General features: G+C 35.9%; 1 protein-coding gene across 2 annotated transcripts in view; it reads left to right on the plus strand.

Moving 5' to 3' along the window:
- Positions 1 to 25,502, plus strand: part of NEK7 (NIMA related kinase 7) — a 129,671-nt gene extending 104,169 nt beyond the window's left edge. The window contains exons 8-10 of one of the 2 annotated variants that reach the window (XM_049769737.1): positions 2,694 to 2,788; positions 6,820 to 6,933; positions 23,792 to 25,502. In XM_049769737.1, the coding sequence (XP_049625694.1) occupies positions 2,694 to 2,788; positions 6,820 to 6,933; positions 23,792 to 23,902 (320 nt within the window). In that variant the 3' untranslated portion in view covers positions 23,903 to 25,502. Of the gene's footprint in view, positions 1 to 2,693; positions 2,789 to 6,745; positions 6,934 to 23,791 lie in introns of those variants that run through there. The other variant, XM_049769738.1, reaches the window with a different exon arrangement.
- Positions 25,503 to 25,675: the final 173 nt, after the last annotated feature.

Raw genomic sequence — 25,675 nt, forward strand, 5'->3', positions numbered from 1 at the left:
GGCATAAGTATCAGCAATAGCAAAATATATTCCCATTTTAACTACACTATACATTTTCAAAAGATTAATGAAATTATGCATCCCACAGCCTTGAAGCGCCTCAATACATAGTAATTTGCATGATTATTTTAATGTCTAATCATATCACTCTACAACTTGCCTTTCTTGTACAGCTGTTAAAAGAAGTCACAACATTCTTCAGTCAACAGTAATAATAGACACAGCTGTCAAGGATTTAAGAAAGAAAAATTTTAAGACATTATATATTCATCAGGCATGATATGTGAACAAGATATCAGTGCATTTCAATAAATTTCAGATTCTCACAAGTTTTTAAATACTTCAGCCTCTGCTAGGTAGGGAGAGCTATGTTTTTGTGATGGAGCTAAACCTTTCCTCTCAGTCTGCAGGATAGAATCTCTTTAGGGTATAAGAGGGCAGAGGAGACTCCCCTTCTTCTGTTTTCAGCAGTAAGTTGTAAATTTATCCCATCCTAGCCATAGTGCAGAAATACAAACTTTCTCTTCTCATATAATCTCTCTTTCTGAAATGTTTTGATCAAAGAGGTAATTAGCCCATATAGATCGACATTTTCATACACATCCAAGCTATGTAATATTGAAGCATTGAAATGAAGCATGCATATTCAATTAAAAAGTAGTGGTTTGCTATTTGTCATAGGAAGCAGGACCCAAGTCAGAATTGAAAGTTGCCATGTTTAAAAGAAAATACAATAGCTGTGCTCTGTCAGGTCTTCTAATGACCTCCAGAAGCTCCCTTAAAAATAGGTATATGTGTTTGTGTGTTTGTTTGGGTAGTTGGGATGTTTTTACATTTGAAGTTTAGTAGAATTCCTAATCATTCTTTCTCTGCTCCTTTGGCTAGTGGGTGGCCGTCGAGTTCATTTTGTGTTACACTGTTGAGGTGTTATGCTGGGGCTAATCTCTGTAAAATGCTGGCATTTGTTCTCCTTTTTCCCTATCATCAATCTTTCACACTCCTATCAAACCCCTAATGTATCAGCAGGTTTCCCAGAGCTGCTGGGTAAAATTACCTTTGCTTTTGGTAAACTCTGAACCTTCAGCCTCAGTGTTTTCAGTTGCCCCCTGTGGATTTCGTGAAGCCTCTGCACATTTCTCACTGCCACTCACTTGCTTTATGTCCTGAAACCAGGAGCCTGTGCACAGCCCGTTTATTATTCCAACTGTACCCACCATCCTCCCTTGAATGGAGAAAGTGTGTAAATATCTCCAGTAATCGCTGTCGTTTATGCAAACTACACTTGGAGCTGTTGTAACTCCCAATGCTCGAGTACGCGTGTCTCTCTTCCCCACTCACCAAGGGACTTCTTTAAACTTTCCTCTTCCTAAGAGTTTTCCAGCTCTTCTGGCCCCAACACATAAACTGGCACATGAACTTGTGTCTGTCTCTTCAAGGTAAAGGCTGCATTGAAATCAGGTATTTGTAGTTGGCCTTGGTAATTTCCCATCTGAGCACTTTGTTTACTGCTCCTTCAGTTCACAGGCTTGAGTTTCTGCCCATTCCTCAGTCTTTCTGCCCATGCACTTTAAGCAGGATGGTCTGCAGCTGGGAGAAATGGATTCCAGTAGAGGAGCTTTCCTTGTCAATATAAACTCTGATGTCTTCACACAAACAACTCTCAGACTTGGACTTCAGTATTCTGGAAAAAGGATTCTGTCATTGAGGAAAATGCTGTGATTGCTAGCATGAATGACTCACTCTTCTTGCTGCCTCTGACTAATAGCATGTTATAGTCTCATTAAGTAAATGCCTGGTGAGTTATTGAACAGTAACAGAAAAGAGGCAATGGCTATCCTCCCTGGTTATGGTGGTTGCGTGAAGCAGAATTCCTAAATATTTGCTCTTCAAGTCTTATTCTTGACAAAAAGCCTTAGTCCTATATTATGATATAATAGCCAACTTTGAGATTTACATACTCACATTGCAAGTCACTTAAATGTCTTTAGCCTTCATATAATATACATACCTTTATAAATGTTTAAAAGGAATATTAGCATTGATTATAATCTTCCTTTTTTAAAATAGAAGAGAAAATAAAGAGATCCAAAAATGTTGTAGTATGTCTTATCTTATACAGAGTTTAGTAGAAGCAGTAATAGCTCACATATTTTCCAGGGACACCAGTGTAGTTATAGAGCCCTTGGAGGCATAAAAGTCTTTTCTAAAGCAGTTAAGTATAATGCTCGAGATTATGATTATGGCATTTGTCATTTTAAAAGTCATAACTTTGTTCCAAGGGCATGTTGTTATGAAAATATGTTTTATGTAAACTCTACTAACTTGTATATTTCTGTCTTTTAATCTAGTCCTCTTAATTGCGACATGCAGGTCATATTTAAAATATCTAATGGAATGAAATCAATGTGTATCATTTCAGAGAAGTTTTCTTGTTAGTTTTAATTTCTCTCTCACTTCAGTTAAGGTTATCCCTAGATTCCCTGAATTAATCAAAGAAAATAAATTGAAGTGTGATATCAGTATATCGTTTAACTGGCAAAGCAGTAGAGAGGAAATTTTAAAGTTTTATATATTTTCAAAAATAATTCTGATTCTGTTATGACTTATTTTGATACTGTTTTAATAAAAAAATTTGCACATAATTTTTCTTATCATAGCTGTGTCTTATTTTTATCCTTGGTTTTGTTTTGCAGTGGGCACACCTTATTACATGTCCCCAGAGAGAATACATGAAAATGGATACAACTTCAAATCTGACATCTGGTCTCTTGGCTGTCTACTGTATGAGGTGGGTAACATTGATACAATATTTATTTTAGTGTATTATTACTACTGTATAAGTAATATACTTATCTTGATGATTAAGAATTAAGTCTTTCATTATAAAAAGTCAATTCAATGGCTTAGTAATTGTATATCTTTATAATAAACTTCATTAATCATACTCTCCCCATTTAAGTCCTCCCAGAATTGTTTCCTTTTGATGAGAAACATTAAAATGTTTTTGCATTCATTCTCCTACAGATTTATAAAAATACACAGTTGAGCGTCTATTTAGGTAAACTTGCTTATTTGTTCATTGCAGAATAGATGGAATGATTACACATAAGAATACATAGTAAAGATTCTTATTCCTTTTATTAGTAACTTTCACACAGTAATTTTTTATAAAGGTTAGTATGCCAACAGAGCATTCTTATAGAGTAGCACTTAGTTCAATTTCCTTAATAGGTTGTCTTGGTAAAGCTTAGGGAACTATACTCCCTGGTGATTTTTTTTTTTTTAGCATTTTAAAATTTTATTAAAGCACCATTTTTTACAAAGCTATGGTTGGTGATATTTTATCAGAGGAAGATGGAATCTAGTAACTGCACAGCAAATAATTTGGATAAGCGAAAGTGTATTAGGAACACATTTATATTCATGTTAGAGTACTAGTGTCAAATAGTCATTACTTCTTTAATTTTATTTTTTTTAGTTCAATGGTAATTTTTTTAAGACTTAGAATCTTTTTCTTTTTAGGACATTTAGTTATACTGCAGTGAATTAACTTAAAAGATTAGTTTTCAATGATGTAACTTAATAAAATAATTGAAGAAATGTAATATATGGTATCATGGATACTATACATTCTATACAAATAAAATCTGAATAAAGTAGGAAGAAATAAAGTATATTTTTATTTATATCTTTATATATTATTTTTTCATATTATGTGTCTGGTACTCCTGACTTAAATGAAATATATGATGAAGCCATTTATTTTTATATTTTCACCATTTACTTGGAAGTATACTATCATAATTTTTAAATGTGTAGCATAATCTTTAATTGTTATTTACTGATTACAATTTTAAATTTTTTTACTTTAAGGAGTAAATTTTTTTACTATGTTCTTCATGCTAAAATGACTAATGAATGTCACTAGTATAGTTTTAATAGGAAAATATTAGTGCTATGACAAAATATGTTTTATATATGTCATGAGATTAAAACAGATAATTTGTTACAGTGTCAAAAATGTTTGTTTTTATTGTCACTCTAATATATAAAAGTCACTTTGTATGTTGAGAAATATTTTATACCTGCTTATTAACTTTTATTCCTTCAGGCCATAACTAGTATTATCAAAGTGACATTTTTCTTTTAAACATCTAACAGTAAATAGTAAATTCTACCATTGAGTTTAAATTTAGCAACCAAAAAAAGAAAAAAAGTGTAGCAAGTGGTAATATGTCTGTTTTTGTTTATTTATTTGTTGTTTTTTGCAAACTCTGCATAATTTTTCTAGAAAGCTCTCTAGTCGAAACTGAAATTACTCCTGATAGTCTAAATTTGTCTTTATCTGTGTATTTTAAAGCAACACAACAAGAGATAGTCTTTCTTTGGACTCCACAACATCTATACATTTTCTGTGCTGTGGTTGATTTTGAATCAGTGTATGTATTGGGTTAACTTGGGTTTTCATCCAAACACTTCTTTTGCCTCCTCTCCGCCTTGGAAAAAGCTGCAATAGTTCCTGAAAATTTAATTTGTCTTTATGGTGTATCTCCTTCCACTTACCTTAAAGTATATTGTTTATTGGAAATGTTCGTAATTTGCTTTTAAAGCAAATTTACCATCATCTCAAGTAGAGATTTTATATCTTGACCCACTAAGACTTTATTGCGAACAAGGAAGGCATAGGAAGCCTTTTAGAAAATGTATTTTAAACACAGAACATTAGACTTTAAAATATTCTTGAAACCTCATAAAAAAAAAAAGGACCTAGCAGTACAGTTTTAATTGATATGCAACAAAGTAGACTTTACTAATTAAAATCAAGATGCTGTGCTTTTGCTACACGGACCTTAACATGAAAAAGTGGGTTTTACACATTTCCTTTATTGTTCAGCGCAGCGACTGCATCCTTACAGGGTTGTAGGTTGGTGGCTTACAGTTCAAAAAAAAGAGTGCTGCCACCAGCCCTGAAGACAGACAGTGGGCTTTCGTCCCTCCGACACCCCCAGAATACTAATCAGGAAAGTCAGACCCTGGAGGTCAGGGAGCAAGTCAATCATTCTAGCGATCGTCTCAGTGTGGAGGATCAAATTAGCCTGAAAAATTCAGCTGCTGGGAGGAGAGGGCGAGCAGCTGTCAGGGGCAGCATCGAGATGCACTAATGAACCAGATGAATAGTGCAAAAGCTTGAAAATAAAAACAGGACAGTTGACATTTTTCATCTGTCAAAGCAGGAGATGCATGAAAATATACTATTCCTGTTTAACTCCTTAGGGGAGATTCAGGGTTTTTTTTTTCCTTTTTAACACTGTACTATTGAGACAAAAGTACTGTAATGAACTCCTAGCATATGATAATATATGTACATTTACTCGAGATTTGGGCAAAAATATAGACTGTGGTTTGTATATTCACTGCATTGTTAGTGTAACATTTTTAATAGACTTTTATCATAAAGTACAAAAATGTGATGATGATTATAGTTTTTTATTTTTTAAAAGAAATTTATCTTTGATGGAGTTGTTTAGAGTATTGGGCCATTTGTGTTATTTGTGTGTGTGTGTGTACATGTGTGTGTGTGTGTGTGTTAAACTCTCTCTCTTCAAGAGGCAAAACTGCTGCATGTAGATTTTCTATAAAATAAAGGCTCCATAAAAATGGTGGAGAGACTTAGTGGCTTTGCTTTCCAGCCCGGTCTCCTGGTTGAGGCTCTGAAGGAGTTAAAGTCTGGCTGGAGCCTGAGAAGACAGACGAGAGCCATTTTCAGCTTGTCCTGTCCCCACTGACGCTCACTGAGTAGCACAGCACGGACTAGCGTGTTTCACACACACTCTGCCTGTCTGGGGAATGTACACATTGTCCTTCCAAAATCAAACTTATTAGCACATGTAGAAAAGGGTGACTGACTTTGGGGCAGCCTCACACTCTGTGTTGGATTCTTGCTGCTGCGGTTCAAAGATTTAGAAGGTTTCGAACAGGATGCGAACATTTTAAATTGAATTTTTTACTTTGTAACTCTGCTTACCGCAGTACTTGCTTGCACTTTAAATGTCACGTTAGGACCTTGTCTCTAAATAAATTTAAATTCAGTAATGTCTTTTTATAAAGTTGTTCATTTTTCAATTCCACACACACACACACACACACACACACACACACACACACACACACATATAAAATCTTCTTTGGATAATTTAAAGAAGCAGCTGTGAGTTGTAGAAGGCTGAAACAGATTTAGTGTTTTGAGACATAGCAAAGAAAAGGTTCTAATTAATTGTAAATTTGTGAGGGCCAATTTATTAATAATTCAGATTGAAAGAATGTTCCCCCCTCAAAGTTAACTTACAGAAACTCTTATGCAACATAAAATGCTGTTTACTAGCCATTGCTCAATTGTTATAGTCACTGTTAAGTCACTTTTATTGTTTTATTTTACTATTCTGTGATTGATAAATACCTCTAACACTTTTTTGAGTTATTTGATACACTAGTTGTTCATATGGCATTATATTCTCAAAGAATTTTAAGTTATGATTTTTCTTAATGTCATTTCATATTACACAAATATAAAACCAATTATAACCATTGCTTCCTTTTAGGGAACTTTAATTTTAATTAATTGTTGGGGGAAAATAAAACCAGAAATTGGACTAAGATTTATAGGATGTACTAAATAATTTTCGTAAAGGTATATTAATATGACCAAGTAACTTATTCAAAGTATTTATGATGATTTCCATCCCAATGTGATATACTTGATGACATCCCCTTTAAAGTTACCATGTTGCTTATGCCAGTTTCATCGGGAGTGTCTTACAGATGGCTGCGCTGCAGAGTCCCTTCTATGGGGACAAAATGAATTTGTACTCACTGTGTAAGAAGATAGAACAGTGTGACTACCCTCCTCTTCCTTCAGATCACTATTCAGAGGAAGTAAGTGAACTTTCATTCCACACACTCATTTGTTGCTCATTTTGCTGCCATTTGCATTTTATTAAGAAGTTTTTCTTTACCCAATAACAAAGTGATGAGGTGTGGGTGGCAGAAATAGCGTGTTGCATTCTGAGTCCCTTCTGTTGGACACTTGCTGATTAAACATTGACTCTACTCTTCCAAAAGGTGTAGTGGAATATAACCTAGAGTACAGTGTCAAATGGGCCTCTTCCTAGCCGTGCTGAGAATGGAGCTGACTTAACAGCTGACTGACCATGACCCAGGATAGAATTAGTCCTTCATACCTACGCTCCAAGTTAAGCGTCATATCCGGTGACTGTTCTCATTGGACACTTCCTTATTTATCCTCACAGCCTCACATCAGCAAATATTTGAACTTTCTTGGTTGGCAGAAATTCTCTCCCTTCCGTGTTTTCTGAAAATCATATCGTACATCTCTTAGCTCTTACCTTACTCTTTCACAGTCTTCCCCTTCCTCCCTTGACAATATTTGTCCTAGTACTACCATATTGTTACAAATTTCCATGGAGAAATATTTTTAGAGGATCATTGTAATATCTTAAGAACAAAAACAAAAGTATGTTCAACTGATTGAACATTTCATAAAACCCTACTTAGCTCAGTAAGATCTGAGTTGGTAACCCATTGAAATGGAATTGCTTTGGCTCTAGCCAAATACCCCTGTTTTCATGGAGCAAAAACCCACCTCTCTAGCCTGCTAGATCAGGCTATAGCTGATATTTGAGGAAAAATGCAGAATAGATCTGCCTCGGGTCCCTAGACTATGTCCCTGTAGTTCCTTTTTGGAGAGCTCACTGCAGCTCTATCCAGAGCAGGCACTACCTCCTTGGGTTCAGGCCTCTCACCTCCTCCTGAGCAACAGATTTGTTGCCCAAGGAAATGGGAAGGAGCAGAGAGAAATATAGAACAATTACGATGCTCACGTATTAGGTAGCCTCCTTACTCTTGTGAAATAACTAGCAGCTTCAGTTGTATATAAGGAAAATTGAATCAATGTAACTTGAATAATAAATGTCTCAAAAGAATTTTTACTCTGTGTAGAACATTTTTGTTCCTAAAATGCTCTAACTATCCTTTTTTTTCCTCTACTAGTTTTGATACTGATACTTTGCAATGCCTTTTTTTTTTAATTTTTGATTCATAGCATTTCTCATTAAAATGAGAATAAACTCTTCCAATGCAGTGAAGATAATTTAGAGCATTATCTTTACTTTATAATAATGCTATTATGTTAGCCATTTTTAATGACTATTTTGGGTCTGGAATATAAATATAGCATTTCACAAAACCAACTTCAGAACTCTGGGCCTAGAAATACAGTAGGGTGTGAACAATAATGCAAAATGATAGCAAGAATGTCAGCGGCCTTTCTTTGTTGTGTCATTCATGCTGTCTTCTTTTTTCCATGAAGCGCATGAATATTTCACATATCTGCATCCTCATCCCCTATTCTTCTTGACTAATTTTCAGACTGTCTGAATTTGCATTTCACATGGTAGCTGATTAGGAGATGCCGAGTGCAGCAGTGAAGCCTCAGCAGGCGGTTACCATGGTGACCTTCAGCAGGATTTTAATGATGATACCACTAGTGGTTCGTTGAAGTCGGCCTGCCTGCGGGGCTACTTCACTGCAGCTAAGTGTGAAGTTGGATATGCGGATTCTCAGCCAAGGGGCAAATATCAAAGTCTGGCCCAGATAGAAGGTCTTGGAGTTGGGAAAGGAAAATAGATTTCACTTTTTACTTTGCTCCATCGAGTTACCAGTTTTGAAAAGAGCTATAAAGCCAAATGTGTAATACAGTGTACTTTCCCCAAAAAAGATAATCCATCCCTTCACATTGGTGCAGTCATAGTTATGATGTGATAAAGTCTAAAGCTATAATATCTCGGTAAACATGGAAACTAATTCAGACTAAAGAAATAAAAGAAAACATAGACTTTAAGAAAATGTTCCTTGAATGTGTTCGGTTATGTAGAAAAGTTCTCAGAATAAAACCTTTGAAATGCAGATGTGCTGATAAATATTTTCTCTCCTTCACCTTCCCGAAGAGCTCTTAGTTTGTTTGTGAAATAGTTATTTGGAATTCATGGCAGTAAATTTTGAATATATTTGCCACTACTCATTAATGGCACCACCACTATTTATTCATGTAGTTGGCTTTTTATATCTGTGAACAGTCAAAAATGCCATTTTAAGTTTTTAGGTTGACAATGAAAAATAAAATATATAGTTTCTTAGGAGTGAGCTTTTTAATTAAAATTAATAATAATTTATTGTGCCAGTTTTAACAGTCAATTAATAGGCTGTACCTGAAAAATTAAGGAAATTAATTTCCTACCATATATTTATTTGATAGTCTAATAAATGGTTTTATCTACCACTTAGTAATTAAAATACTCCCCAAAAGAAGATATACAGGACATACTTTATAAGCATAGTAACTATGATTGCCAATGGGCCTCACTGATAAGAAACTTAAGGAATGCAATAAGGCATCTTCTAGATTAAACAGTTCCAAGCAGAAGAACTCAGAGTTGAAAAGTTTGAATTATTTTTACTATGTTCAAAAACAAAAACATACTTAGGCACAAGAAAACAACAAACACAGAGTATTATCTTTTAGAAAAATAGGCTTTTGAATCAAGTTGATATTCTTACATATAAATGATTGGGATTATAAATTGTAATAGCTCAGTTGGTTGTGAGATATGAGATATAGTGAAATACATTATCTGTTACTAATTTTAATGCCCCCCTTTTATTCTTTTATAGTGGTGCTCAAAATACTTTTCTTACCTATCTATGTTCTCATTCATGTAGGCATAGGGCTTTGCTGTCCTTAACAATTAAAAACCTTGGTTTGAAAAGATCGCATTTTCCCATAAGGATCTTTTCATTTTAATTACTGACTTACATTGTTGGTGACTGTGGAATTCATATCAGCAAAGCAGACATTTATTTAACATTTACTATGTATAAGGAATTATAATACAAAACCTGGGCTTACATCTTAAAATTTGCTAAGGAGTGAATGTTCTCTATTTTCTACTAGAACTAGATGGTCCATCAATTTTCCTTCTATTCATGGATGCAACTTCCTCTTTCTGAAACAGCCCTTCGCCTTTTTCTTATCAGGCAAACTCATTATATTCTGTAAAACAAAGTCTGGGCATCCTCTCCTTGCTTGCAGTGTTTCTGCCCCCCTCCCGCTTGTCTATTCTTTTTGCTCCCTATTCCTGTCTACCTTGACATCTTGCTGCTTTCTAGATGCTTCTTTGCACCTGCAGCTCCTCAAGACTGAGCCTCCTCCTTCACCTGAGCACCTGTGGATCATAAGTTGCCTTTTTCTTTTTTTTATTTTAAATCTCTATCTTTAATTCAGGCACATTTTAAAAGGTACAACTATTGAATCATTGCTTGATTAATGAAATGAAAGGGTGAAGGAATAAGATAAAGGAATACAGGAAATGCAGAATAACTGAGCCAGTAAATTATTACTTGAATGACAAAAACTTCTCCAATTCTCCAAAGAACTCTGCCTATACATATATTCAAAGGCAAGACAGAATACATTAGCTGTTTTTATTATCAGTACACTTTGCTATATTATTTTGTTTGCTCGGTATGGGTTTTGGGGACTACATCTGGTGGCACTCAAGTTTACTCCTAACTCTGTGCTTGATCACTCTAGGCAATGCTCTGACACCATATTAGTACCTGGGATTGAACTGGGGTCAGCCACATGCAAGGCCATTGACTTAACTCCTGTCCTATCTCCCTGGCCCCATTCCTTTCATATTTTTAAAGCAAGCAGCATTGTCTTTGGAAAGTAGAGTGTTCACTTAGTCTTAGACAGATGGATTTTTTTTTAATCAGTGGTCAAAATCTCATATTAGACAAATGTTTTTTCCCCTCAATTTTAGTATTTGATCTTTTTGAAAGATTTTGGAATGATCTTTAGAACAATTCACTATTCTTCACTCGATTACCATGTAAGACTCCAAGTTTAAAAAGTGTTTTGTTATGTTGATAATTTAGAAAGACTTAAATGTAACTAAGCATATTTATTTGAAAATTAAGCATTAACTATGCAAAATGTTGGTCATTTAAGTAATTTTTATTATTAAAATCTATAATTGAAATAGAAAGAAGACAAAGCAATATTTAATAGAAGTATTCCTTAATGGTTTCTTATCACAGATTTCTCTTTTTAATTCGAGATAGGTTTGGAAGGAAGCTCTGAAATCTAAATAAAAAGTTTGCAGAATAAAGTAAAAAAAAACAGGAATGAGTAGGGAGAATAAAGATCTTCTTGATTTGAGAAAATAGAAAAGAACAAAATTAAATTGATGATTTGAAGACGTAATTTGAGTAAAACAAAGAAGTCAAACACCCATAAAACATTTGTGCATGGTTAAAATCTTTTTAATAAAGTGCACTATTTTAGTGTAATAGTGATTATTGATCTGAATCATGATAGATTTTCATCAGCTATTCAAAATCTATTGTAAATTGGGGCCAGAGAGTTACTTAAGCAGTAGGCCGTTTGCCTTGCACGTACTAACCTAGGAAAGACCTTGGTTTTATCCCAGGTATCCCTTATGTTCCCCCAAGTCAGGAGCGATTTCTGAGTGCATAGTCATGAGTAACCCCTGAGTGTCACTCAGTATGGCACAAAAAGCAAAAAAAAAAAAAAACTATTGTAAAGATGACTTTTGTAGGATATATATCTCTTGTTATATAGCAAATTGTATTTTTGAAAATGTGTTGGCCTCAGTAGGACTTATTACTACTTTTTATAAATGGGATGGACAAATATAATTTTGTAATTATTAAATCAATAGTCAGTTTTTACATATTTCATCCCTTTTATTGCATATTTAAAATAATTTAAGGCACTCCTTCATAACTATACAGTTACCTCTTAAAATACCAACCTAAAAGGTCACTAGTCAGAACCATCAGAGAAGGAAATCTCATAAACTGTCTCCTCACAGTAGCAATGTACCTTTTTTATTTTAACCTCCCTTCCATTATTTTTGTCATCTTTCTTAGCTAGACAGTGCCATGGCTCCTAGCACTCCCACCCCCTTAATTTTAATGTAAAGAAATGGAATGTCAAAGGAGCAAAGAAGAGGGTTTTATTCTTTCCATCTTTCCAGGAATCATTTATTGGTACCACTTGGCAGTGCCTTCCCTGCTTGCCTGTCTTGCTTAGATGCATGTGATTTTCCAACATCAGTAATACTGTTCTTTTTATTTGTTTGTTTTTCCTTTTGGGACAACAACTGGCAATACTCAGGAGTTACTGAACCAGCTCTGCATTCATGTATCATTTCTGACAGTGTCAAGGGACCATGTGGGGTGCAGGGAATTGATACAGGTTGGCCATGTGCAGGCAAAGTGCCTTACCTACTATATTATCTCACTGCCCCCATTGTTATTATTGTTGAGATAAAAAGTGCTGAGATGTTCCCCAGAGTACTTAAAAATATGTGCATTAAAAAGTATAATGCTGGGGCTGGAGAGATAGCACAGCGGTAAGGCATTTGCCTTGCATGCAGACAGTGGTTCGAATCCTGGCACCCCAAATGGTCCCCCAAGCCTGCTGGAGACAATTTCTGAGCATGGAGCCAGGAATAGCTCCTGAGCGCTGCTGTAACTCCAAAAAATAAACAAACAAAAAAGTATAATGTTCTATCTATGTTTGATTGGGTATGTGTATAAAAATAATAAAGAATTTTTAACCTCATGTAACAAGTTTCTTGTTAAAGAAATAATGACCATCACTTGCACTGAAATGTCCTCAGCCTCAAAAAGCTAATGTGAGAAGATTTAAAAGTTCTTCATATTTTTCTTCTTTATTTTTTACCTTTCTATCAGATTTATCTAGAATCTTCTTCCCTAAAGGAGGAGGTGGCATGTTCATGGGCAGACATGTATTGTATTCTTATGCACTTGTTCAGAATATTCTTCTACCTCAAGGACCATAAACTTTGAAAGGAAAGAAAGAGGAAGCTTCACAGAAGGGTAGGGAATTAATTTTTCATGCTAGAATATGAAAACACCATTATTTATATTTCAGCCAAGATATTAGCTGTATGGTCCATAATATGTAAACCAAAAATGGAATCCTAATACTTTATTTTCCACTGGCTAATACTCTTGTGGAAAAGAAAATGCTAAACTAAAGCATTAAAAGTTATAACTAATTTTTTATCCCACATTTATAAATAATTTATATTTTTATTAAAAGAAAATATGTTTGAAGAAGCATATTTTCAAGCTTCTTAAAAGAAGCAGAATCAGTGACAAAATTCATGACCTTTGTTTTCGTTTATAAAGGAGTAGCTTTATGTAAATAAGAAAGAAAACACAAGATAAAAGTGACAGTTACAGATTATTTTGTTATTTTTTCAAAAGTAAAACTGAATTCATAAATTTTTTATCTATTTTGAATAGCCCTAAATTTTTGTTTTATAGTTGCCATATTCACAAATTTTAATCAAATTATGTAAATTCCTGGTTTTTTTTTTAAGTACCGAAAGAGTCTTCTTAGTACACAGTTCACAGAGTATTTAAACAAAAACATTATGACATAGATCAAATTTGGAGGTAACTTTTTATAAGTATTTCTTTTTTATAATTAAGATATCCAGTAGTAAATTAAGTTGGCATATTTGATTTCAAAATGTAGAGAAAAGGACTGAAGCAATAGTACAGCAGGTAGGGTGCTTACCTTGCATGATGCCCATCAGGGTTCAATCCTAGGCACCACTTTTGGTTTCCTGAGCACTGCCAAGGGTGACCCCTGAGTACAGAGGCAGGAATAAGTCTTGAGTACTACTGGGTGTTTTGAAAAGCCAAAACAAACAAACAAGCAAAACTAATAGGGATATATAGAAATGTTGACTATTATTGTGCCACTTCTTTTAAAAAATTATCATTGTGATCCAAATATACTATTGATATTTTTAGTTTCCTTTCAAAAATTGTGTTTAGTGAGTTAGGCACTTTCATCATACATATATATCAGTATATATGTATATATACACATACATATGGGTATATATATATGTAGTATCAATAGACAATCTTACCTACCGTTTCTATATAAAATTAGATATTATGTTTATACTTTAAATGTTCCATTTTTAAAATATATATATGTATTTAAAGTGAAAATTAAAAATTAATAATTAATATATTTAAATATATTTATATATAAATATATATATTTCATCCTGCCCTTTGTTGACTGATACCTCTGAAGCAGCACTGGGACCCACTCCTTGAAGTCAGGAACTCATAGTTGTGTCTGGGATTTCACCTATCCTGTGGAATCCTGGAAAACAATGTAACATTCTGTAAGACTTACTTGGTTTTCAAAAAACAATGAATGATCTCCAGTTGTGAAATATAGACATTACATTATCTTACAACTGTGAGAGATTGCTTTTTTTAAAATCTCCTTTCCTTCTACCCCCAAGTCTGCCACTGCTAGCACTTTTTTGTACAAATTGGATACGCCTAATCATTTTGTATAAATATCTAAAGACCCCAAGTATAGTGTATTTTATTGTATTAGATCCACTTTAGGGTGCTAACATGCATTCTTCGATAGATGGAAATTGGGTATAACTGGGAGGCTGATATCACATAATTGGTCTCCAAGGGATTGCGATGGGGGTGAAAAAGAAACAGTACCAATAGCACCAGTCTTTATTATTCTGCAGAGAATTGTGTTAGTGACCTAAAGCTATCATCCACAAAGAATACTATTGTTATTACCTGTATGTGACTGAACCTGGTAGTAATTGTGATATAGCCCGACAACAATGACTGGTAGCACTCACTCTCTTCAACATCTCTGCAACCCACCTGTATGTTTTGATATCTGTTTAGCAATAGCTAGAACAAAAACACTGTTGTTGGTTGTTTTTTTTTTCTTTATTGAAAACAAATATAGTCATTAATTCAAGACTTCACAATTTTAAGGTCTTTTAGAAAAATCATTGGTATTCTTTTTATGGTATATACTCTTTTTCATTTAATATATCTGTGTGTCACTTAAAACTTTCCTTAAATAGCTGAATTATAACTTCTGATTTAATAAAGGTATTTGTATTTTGAGGCCTTTAGTTGTAAATTGTTCTATGCAATAACATTTTTTAAAGTAGAAAAGCACTTTAAAGCATTTTATAAGCACTTTAAAATCATACACATTAAATAAGTGTTTTTGAAATGGATTAAAATCATGGAATGTTTATGATGGGAAATTGATTCCTTACAATCAAACTCACAGAAAATGTTGAGCAAGTGATGAACTAAGTAGAGATTATTAGAATATTATTTAAAATAATGAGGGGCCGGAGAGATAGCACAGTGGCATTTGCCTTGCAAGCAGCCAATCCAGGACCTAAGGTGATTGGTTCAAATCCTGGCGTCTCATATGGTCCCCTGTGCCTGCCAGGAGCTATTTCTGAGCAGAGAGCCAGGAGTAACCCCTGAGCACCACTGGGTGTGGCCCAATAACTAATAAACTAACTAAATAAATAAATAAATAAATAAATAAATAAAATAATGTAATTTTATAATATGTATTATTTTCTTTTAGTTATCAGAATATTATAAGAAATTGAAACCTAACATATATGAATATGCCTGTTTCCTGAGACTGTAAAATGAGCACATGCTTTCCTTGAACTTGGTTAAAAATTCACTATTGACGAATTCACTATTCCTTGCTGATTATTGAATAAATGTTAGAAATATTTTAAGTAATTTCCTTTTTTATAGAGCTTTTCAGAAACCTTTTAAAGATTTTAAGACTAGGAGTGGGAGCAATAGCACAGCGGTAGGGTGTTTGCCTTGCACAGGACTGACTTAGGACAGACCTTTGTTTGTGCCCGGAGTCCCATATGGTCCCCGGAGCCTGCCAGGAGTGATTTCTGAGCACATAGTTAGGAGTAACCCCTGAGCATCACCGGGTGTGGACCAAAAATCAAAATTAACCAAAACAAGATTGTAAGATTAAAACTGGAGGAACACTCTTAGAAAATTATTTATTTTTGATCACTGAATGCTGACTCTCTGATAGAGATACATATTTTAAATGTTTCGAGTCACCGTGTAAGATTAGAATCCAGTATAAGAAATAGTCATGTGTTACTTGATTTTAGTAAGTGAATCAGATTAGAAGTAACATTAAAATTGTCACTCTAGGAACTAGAGAGGTAGTATAGCTGGTAAGGTGTTTGCCTTGCATGAGGGCTACTGGATTCAATCCTAGGCATCCCATACGCTTTCCCAAGCACTGTCAGAGAGATTCCTGAGTACAGAGCAAGGATTAACCCCTGAGCATGGCTCAATCTGGCCCCCAAACTAAAATCAAAATGAAATAAATTTGTTTCTCTAGTAAAAATACAAATCTGAGCTTTTTTTTTTTTTGTCATTATCTAAGTATCTCATGTTTTTTCAGAGCTTTATAGAAAAACATTTGCTCTGCTTTTAGATTAAACTTATTCTTTAGAGGTCAGAGACAGCTCAGCAAGCTAAGCTGAGTGTATGATTTTCATATAGGAGGTCCAGATTTCATCCCTGACATTGCATGGTCCCCCAGCACATAGGTGTAACCACAGATATACATACATACACATAAACAACAACAACAAAACCGAATTTGGTCTGCAAAATAAGAAGCCATTCCACTGAATTTAGAAACTAGGTAAGTCCATCTTAAAGCTTGCAATCTTTTGAGAATCAAAAATCCTATCACCATCTCTACCTTTCTGGATAGTCATCCCACTTTGTACAAAGATGGCCAGGGAGAACCCATCAGACTGAGTTAGGATGTTTCTGGAGTAGAAAAACGTAGTTAACATTAGAATCCTGAGCTCTTGTATTATTCCTAGTTTCTAATTGGCTGCAAGCTGCCAGAGCGTGGTGCTGCAAGATTCTCGGAGGCCATTGGGGCCCATCTGCTGGGTGGGGCCAAGAGCCCACCCAGAGATGAGAACATGTAGCTACCATTCAACAGAGAGAAAAGAGGAGAGAAAGAGAAACCAAGAACACTTTTTATTCCTCCTGGAGTCTTAGAGAAAGAAAAAGGAATAGATACAAAGCAGCAGCTTTGTATAAAGCTCTGATGCTTTATCTCTGGTCACCCTGGGACCAGCAGGTGCTGCTCTGTTCACTATCCTGCCCCCCCAATAGTCCAAGTTTTTCCTTATATACCATGGATAACAAGGGGACATATCCAGGTTAAGCAATCATTATAGTCAGGGTATCCCAGAAGCGAGACCAAGTCCAGCTCCATACATGTCAGTGATGCGTAGTCATCACTATTCATTATGACAGCCACAAGTCACCTTTTCCAGGGACCCAAAAGCCACTCGTTGGTCTGGCTGTGTGAAGCTGACAGTAAAAGGGACTGGCTGTAATTAGACTTGTTCCATGGCACATGTAGATAGATTATAGGTCAACTTCCCATGTCTTTCTTGCTCCCGTTTTGTCCCAGCACAAAGGGAAATGATATGAAAATATTTTAAGGAGAAAATGTTACTTCCAGGGAAAGCAAAGTTTTTTCTTTTGTTAGCATACAGAGCACCTTAAAGAAGGCAATGCCTTCAATAGCAGTTGTTGTACACAAACTTATGTGATGTATGATTAAAAAGATTAAAAAGCAACAGTATTGAATTTTTAGATTATAACTAAGAGTATCTTAAGTTATAAAGTTGACAATTTTCTCCCCGTACAGCTATTTGCTCAATTTCATTCTCAAATCAAGAGTTGTATAAAGGTTTTGTGGCATGATTTTTAATATTATATTGAACATTCAAACTTTCTAATCATTAATACACCTTTTTTTTTGTTTGTTTTTGGGCCACACCCGGTGACGCTCAGGGGTTACTCCTGGCTATGCGCTCAGAAGTCGCTCCTGGCTTGGGAGACCATATGGGATGCCGGGGGATCAAACCGTGGTCCGTCCTACGCTAGCGCGGGCAAGGCAGGCACCTTACCTCTAGCACCACCGCGCTGGCCCCATTAGATATGCGTCCTGTCCTGTTCGTTTTCTTCAGGGAAAACCATTAGCAAATCAGGGTGATGCTTTGATCCAAGTTAAGGCCTCTCACTGCTATGTTTGCCATATTCAATCATACCTAAGTGGAATAATAAAATCCTTGGAGGTATTACTTCCTTCACCCTCTGATTATTTCCTTATATCATACATCCCTGTTAATTCATCCCTCCTGATTGCAATGCAAACACCTTAAATCCAGTGGCATCTTTTCATAGGAGTAATGGTATGATTTGGCAGAGTCAGTGAGACTCTTCAGCAGATTGAGCACATGATTTGCATGCAGGTATAAGGGAAGCTTGGGTTTCATCTTGAAATGCATGGACCCCAGAGTACAACCAGGAGTCACTCCTGATCTTGAAGCCAGGAGTTGCTCTTGAGCATCTGTTTTGGATATGACTTTAAAGCCAAAACAAAGACCAGAAACATAGTAATAACTTGAAATTCATCCAGTTAGTATTTATGAATAAGCATGCAAAAAGAGCTGTATTAGGCATCTGAGAAATTTAGACAGAAGGGCCAAGTTCACAAAAGTAAGCAACTCTCAAAAGTGGAGATTAGAAAAATTATCACACCTTTTAGACCAATTTAAGCAATGCCATCAGTTTTTCAAATTGAATCTTATTTTCTCCTTTTGGAGAATGCAATTGTTGTGGGGAATGATATTATTTTTTAAAGTAAAATCAAAAGATATGGGCTATTTTATAAAATATCTATTATAGCCACATATATACATATTATACGAGATTTCCAAATCTAGAATACCTGCCTTTAAACCAAGATTCATTAGGAATAAGAGAATCATGCAAATCAAAATTGTGTTCATTATGAGTTGACATCATTTCAATTTCACTAAGATTCTTAGTTTGTACTTTTACCACAAAATCCAATTATGCAGGTAAAAGAACCAGCTCAGTTATCTAGGCATCATAGTATTCTGGAATTTGGTTTCTGGCAGAAATATGTGACATCACATACAAAGTTCAGATTTCTGGCTTGAGAACTTGGTGACACTGCCATAAAGAAAAGAGTAAGTTATGGGTGAGGGGAGAAGAAAATATCTCAGTTCTTTTTGTTTGTTTCTTTCTCAGGGCTCTGTATTTTGCAATGTTGTTAATGATGGCTTCCCATGCACATAATTTTAGCATCACATTTATCAGCAATGTACCCATCTCCCTTCTTCAGACACCCCCAATTTCTTCCCCTTGCAACCATGTCACCCCACAAACTCAGTGTGTGGATAAGTTGTCCCATTGTGTTGTCTTTGGTTCTCTGATGCTACCTTGCTGTGTTCTACATATGAAGAAATAAAGTCTCAATTCTAAACATGCTCAATCTAAGGGATCTGTGAGCAGGTATGCTCATGAGGCATCTGGCAATATGTGAATGGGGTCAAAGAGAGGTTTGAATTGAGAGACACACACTGGCCTTGCCTAATTTATTGGTGGTTATAAAGCCATGGGAGGAATGAAGTTATTTGGGATTCGCTGGAGCAGGAACAAGGGCTAAAAGATATATGATAGATCTTGGGAGACTCTCAGGGGGAGGTAGAGGTCAAAGACTTTGAGGGAGAACTGGCTGGAGTCTTGGAGCATCATGGTGGAAGGTCACTCAGGGAGGTCGTAAGGTATGTCTACCATGCTGGAAGGCAAGTGCAGAAGAGCTGGGCTGTGAGGATTCTGGGGACTTAGTAACTGGAATGTGCTACTGACCTTTGCCAGAGCTATTTCTGAGAAGTATTCTAAAGAGATAAGGGAAAAAGAAGCACTGTTGTAGAAGTTTTGAATTAATCGATTAAGGAATTTGAAATAGTATAGTTTTTCTCACATCATGGTGCTTAAATATAAAGTCAAATCTCAGATAGGGCAACATTTAAAAGGGGTTCTCTGATTTTTTGTGAAATTTGAGAATGGTTTTGCTGTACTAATAGTCTGTGAAAATAGAATCAGCAAATTAGAAGAATTGAATCTAGAGAAGAGGAATAAAGGGGTCAGTAATTTTCATCAACTATTCATTCACAGCCTATTATGTTCTAGGAATTGGTGTAGAAAGATTCACATTCTAGGGGCCCGAGTGGTAGCACAGCAGTAGGGTGTTTGCCTTGTACACATCTGACCCAGGACAGACCTGGATTCGATCCCTGGCATCTCATATGGTATCTCAAGCCAGGAACGATTTTGCCAGAAACCATTTCTGAGTGCAGTCAGGAGTAATCCCTGAGTCTCTGGGTGTAACTCTAAAGAAAATAAAAGAAGGATTCACATTCTAGACAAGATTCCCAATGGTGGAAAGAAAAATTCCTCACAGAAATGAGGTGGCTCAAGAATTCATGTTCAAAAGAAGCAAGGTATTGAGGAAGCCTAAGCTGGACAGTTCTAAGATTTCTTTATGAGATAGAAGGCCAGGACACTACTTGAAGGATGTGAGGAACAAGTATGATGTCCACCAAGCAGGAAAGAGAGATGAACTAGTCTTAGTTCAAAGCTCCTCAGTTGGAATGAGAATGAGAAGTCTTGAATCTGGTGACATCAGGCAGTGTGTTTTCTGGGTTTTTCTTCAGCAGTCCTTCATTTGTCAGGGCAGTTAGAGCTGAAAGTCACAGAATTGATTATTAATGGTGCTGCCAAGTAACTGGATAAAGGATTGTGCTGCAGGGGCGCGGCTGGAAATGAGAACCTCACATATAGAAGAAAAGGATTGATCCGGAAGACAGGCATTGGAAATGGCATCGATCAATTGAACAGCCTGGTTTAGGAGAAGGTGGGAGCATTCTGGGAGGGCTCGAAGCTATATCCCAGAGAGGCAGGGACTATATGTTATGAAGGTGATTAGATGGAGGATCCAAGAGGATATCACAGGGACCCAAAGTAACATTTCAGTACTTGGAGTGGAGAAACCTGGCAGCCTGATGTCTACTGGGGAAAATACTGAAGTCAGACTGAAGGAAGTGGAGGAAGGTCAGGATTCACTCTAGCAGCTGCCACACCTCTGAACAGTATCCTCTTTGAAGAGCCCCCATCACTTTGCAGCTTTTAATGGGATTGTTGTAGAATTTCCCTGTCCGTCTTAAATTTATTTCTTTGTCAGCCCCCCCCCCCCCCCGTAGATTTTAAACTGGATTCAGGCTGCTTTCATGCATACTTCATTTATTGCCTTATTCTTTAACTCCTGAGAAATTTGCCTTGTAGCTAATATATACTGAATGCCATTTGAATGGATGGAGGAGTGATGAAGGAGGGAAGGCAAAGAGGAGGGAAGGGTTAGCTGTCAGCAGGGAAATTCTGGGCTTTCATATATGACCTGGCCTGGCCTAGTCTTGTGGGCAAGGCCTCTGACCCTCCTGTGCTCTCTTGCCAGCAGAACTTCTTATGTGGAGCAGATTGGCTCAAAACCTGGCACAGTGATTCAGTGAGAAGAGCAGCTGAAACATATTGTAGTAATATAGAGGAGAATTTTGTTTTGTTTTGTTTGTTTTGTGGGGCCACACTAGTGAAACTCAGGGATTACTCCTGGCAATGCACTCAGAAATTGCTCCTGGCTTGGGACGCCGGGGGATCGAACCGTGGTCCTAGGTTTGTGCGTGCAAGGCAGATGCCCTACTGCTTGCACCACCACTCCGACCCCAATATAGGGGAGAATTTTAATTTCATATTTTATTTTGAGCAATTAAAGCTCTAGCAAAAATATTGCCACTGTTCCTTGATCCATAAACATCTCTGAAATTGATCCCTTTAAACAGGGAGAAAAGGCAATTAGCAACCTTGTCCAGTTAGTCCCTGGGAGGACCCTTTCTCCCTGTCTTCAGCTGTCCTTACTCCTGCTCCCCATGCCTCATTTCCTAGTTCTTCATCTTTCTGCAGCTCATCAGTCCTCCTTCTGTTGTCCTCCCTCAGGAGATGCTCTGCCTTCTGCAGCCAAACTTGGCATCATTCAGCCTTTCGCCTTGTTGCTTCCATCTGCGTTGAGAGAATTCCAGCTCCGCTGTTTGCTCCTATTCAGTTAAAAATCTCCCCCTGTTGTGAATTCTTAGGTGGGAAACTGGACCATCTTGAAGTATATGACCATTTTGTTCAAAGAATTGCCATTTCATCTCTGCATTTTTTTCAATCACTATGAATTTTTGTACCACAGTTATCTTTTCCTGTCATCTTTTCTGCCTTTTTGAAAATTACTTTTAAGACCAGAAAGATATTATAATGGTAAAACACTTTCTTACCTTGCATGTGGTCAACCTAGGTTCAATCCCTGGTATTCCTATGGTCTCCCAAGTCTGCCAGGCGTGATTCTCTGTGTCAGAACCAGGGTGGCCCATGGTACCACCAGATGTAGCCAAGGACCTCCCAAAATTATTTTTTTCTGTAAACAAATTATTTGACCTACTAGAACACATTTTCTTTTTTAGCAAAAGTATCATTAAAATGCTTTCCTGGTTGTTTGATGCATTATATATAACTGGATATATCTGTTTTCCTTTTAGAGCATAAAATATCTTAAAATTATTTTCTTCCTGATTTCAATTTTTCTTACATCACCATAATAAAATGGCTTTGAGTGAAATAAGTCAGAGAGAGAGATAGATGCAGAATAGTCTCACTCATCTATGGGTTTTAAGAGAAAATAAAAGACATTTTTGCAATAATCCTCAGAGACAAAAAGAGAAGAGGGCTGGAAGGTCCAGCTCATGGCATGAAGCTCACCACAAAGAGTGGTGAGTGCAGTTAGAGAAATAACTACACTGAGAACTATCATAATCATGTGAATGAATGAGGGAAGTGGAAAGCCTGTCTAGAGTACAGGTGGGGGTGGGCTGGGGAGGAGGGAGATTTGGGACATTGGTGGTGGGAATATTGCACCAGTGAAGGGAGTGTTCTTTACATGATTTAGACACAACTACAATCATATTTGTAATCAAGGTATTTAAAGATATCAATTAAAAAATGAAAAATAAAATAAAATGTCTTGCATGTATATTTGTATATATCCTTAAAAATAATTTTTGAGGGGAGAGGCCCACCCATCAGTGCTCAATGCTTACATCTGTCTCTGCACTCAGGGATCACTCCTGTTTGGGTCTGAAGGGGATCACTTGGGGTCTTGGGGATGAATCTGAGTTGGTCATTTGCAAGGCAAGCACACTATCTGCTATACAATCTCTCCAATCCCAGAATACTATAATGCTATTTATTCACTGCTCAGTGACAAGGAAAGCATGTTGAAATTTTAAAACTCTTTTCAATAATTGTAAATTACCACCCACACATTGTCACTCTGTTAGCTATCTCCTGATAACTCTTCTCAGAAAGAAAATAAGGTCATTTAAAGCCTCTGATTATGGAGAATACTTCAGCGGGTGATGGGCTGCAGCAGTAGTGAAGTTTCCTAAAGTGCTCAGGGGATTTGGGTCCCATCCCTGTGACTCTCAGCCATGAGATCTGTAATTCAAAGAGCCTGGTGCTTGGGGACCTCCAGGGTGGCACTCAGCAGTACTCAGAGAGCCTGTGTTACTCAGGATGGACTTAGGGTCTGAGGAATTCTAGCCAATGTCTTCCCACCAGTGAATTGACTTCTTAGAGCATTCAGTTCATTGTAAAACCATAGATTTTGGTCATAGATTTCTAGCCCAGCCTTGAGTCAGAAAACAAGTAGTTTACTTGTTCTTTTCTATCTTTTGGTAATTTCTTCAGTTGCAATAATTCAAGAAAGTGATTTTTCTAATGTATTGTATTTACTCTGCAGCTACGACAGTTAGTGAATACGTGCATTAACCCAGACCCTGAGAAGCGACCAGATATTACCTACGTCTACGACGTGGCCAAGAGGATGCACGCGTATACTGCAAGCAGCTAGACATTGGACGGTTGTGAAGAATAGAACCAAAAGAATTTAAAGTATTTTTGTGCAAATCATACCTCCCTGTGTTTTTGTCTGGGTGTTAACATTAATATTTCAGAGCTAATGTGCTTTGAATCCTTAACCAGTTTTCACTTAAGTTTCATTTTGTACCAGTTTAAGGCACTAGATGAATTAGGGATAATCAATCGCATGTTAGAGGTAGAAGTGAAATTGGATGGATTTTTATATCCAAAGGTTTTTAGGATTATTTAGAGTTGTGTTCAGATTGACTCTGCCAAATATTGATGGTGGCAGCGCAGCACTCACCAGAAGTTTACTCAGTACCTGAGGGAAAGTGTCTGAACATGGGACGTTTTTGCTTTTTTAATCATTTATGGACATTTTAGAGGAATACAGTTGTGAACTTTTGGTGATTATTTTACAATTTTGAAGTATGTGTTTTAGTTCTTAGAAGCCTTTGTAACTTTCAAATATTCATCAGATCCATGTAGATATTTGAGTCCACATTGAGTTGGTATTCTTAATTCTTCAAGATACCTTTAGACTTCTTTGCTTATACTTTCAAAACACAGTTATTAATGTGAAAAGATTTGGGGACAAAATGTGAGTCAGACACTGAAGAGTTTTTTGTTTCATTTTGTTTTTGCTTTAGTTTTTTTTTTTAATATCTTTAACAGCCTCTGTATTGAAATGGTAGAAATGAATTCATTCAAAAAGTGGTTAAGGATTTGTTTGGCTGGTTTGATAGTAATTTTAAAACTTGCACATTATATATGGCTTTTATTGTGTTTATATTGTTTGTACATTTGAAAAATACTATTTGAATAATCTTGCAGTACTATATTTCAATCTCTTTGCAAATTTAGATGCTATACTCATAATTGTGTGCTCTAATATAAGCATATGTTTCTATTCAGAGATTTCATTGAAGTACAGATTGGTTCCCTTCAGAAATTTTGTATAATCTTCAGTTATTTTCTTATTTATATTGTATGTGATTTTTATTGATTGTATCAGATTTTCTGAGAATATAACATCCATTTAAAGACACTTAATATACTGACACTTTCCTTGAATTGAAAATTTTATTTGCAAATGCTTAAAAATTGGGCCCATCCTGTATGCATGTATTTTGTCTTGTTTGAGAGGAAGAAAGGATGTGTGTTATACTGTACCTGTGAATGTTGATACTGTTCTATTCATTTGACAAGATTAAAATTTCAAATGAAATGAAACCTGGTGTTTCACCACAGCCAGAATTATTAAAAGATAAATATTTCTTCAAGAAAGAAATATTCTTAAGCTTAAAAGCTTAATAAGCTTTTAAACAAAATACTATTTTTATGAATGAAGATGGCAGAGATGGTAAGTTTCATTCAGTTTTAGAAGATAGGCAGAGATTATTCATTACTGTTGTGTAAATAGGTTTTTCTTGAATGCCTTCCTATTAGTGGTAACCAGTTTCACAGAAATCTGTAAAGCTAAATGGCCATTGGTGGTCACCACTCGAGACCTGCCTACTTTCTACCCTTAAAATCCATAGTCCTGACAATGGGAAACTTACCTTGAACTGATACAGCATTTGGTTCATTTTATTCATTTAAGTATTTTGTGATTTTAATATTTTAAGTCCTATTAAATTTTTTTTAAAAAATGAATAAAGGGAAGTGAAAGGAGTAGAACTTAATCAGTTATGTTTTCTAAAGGACAGTTGTCTCTTGGACAGTCACAGAAAACCTGACTGATCTTATTTGAGAGTCAGATCCA

This window comes from Suncus etruscus, chromosome 3 (genome assembly GCF_024139225.1).
Source record: "Suncus etruscus isolate mSunEtr1 chromosome 3, mSunEtr1.pri.cur, whole genome shotgun sequence".
Classification (NCBI taxonomy): Eukaryota; Metazoa; Chordata; class Mammalia; order Eulipotyphla; family Soricidae; genus Suncus; species Suncus etruscus.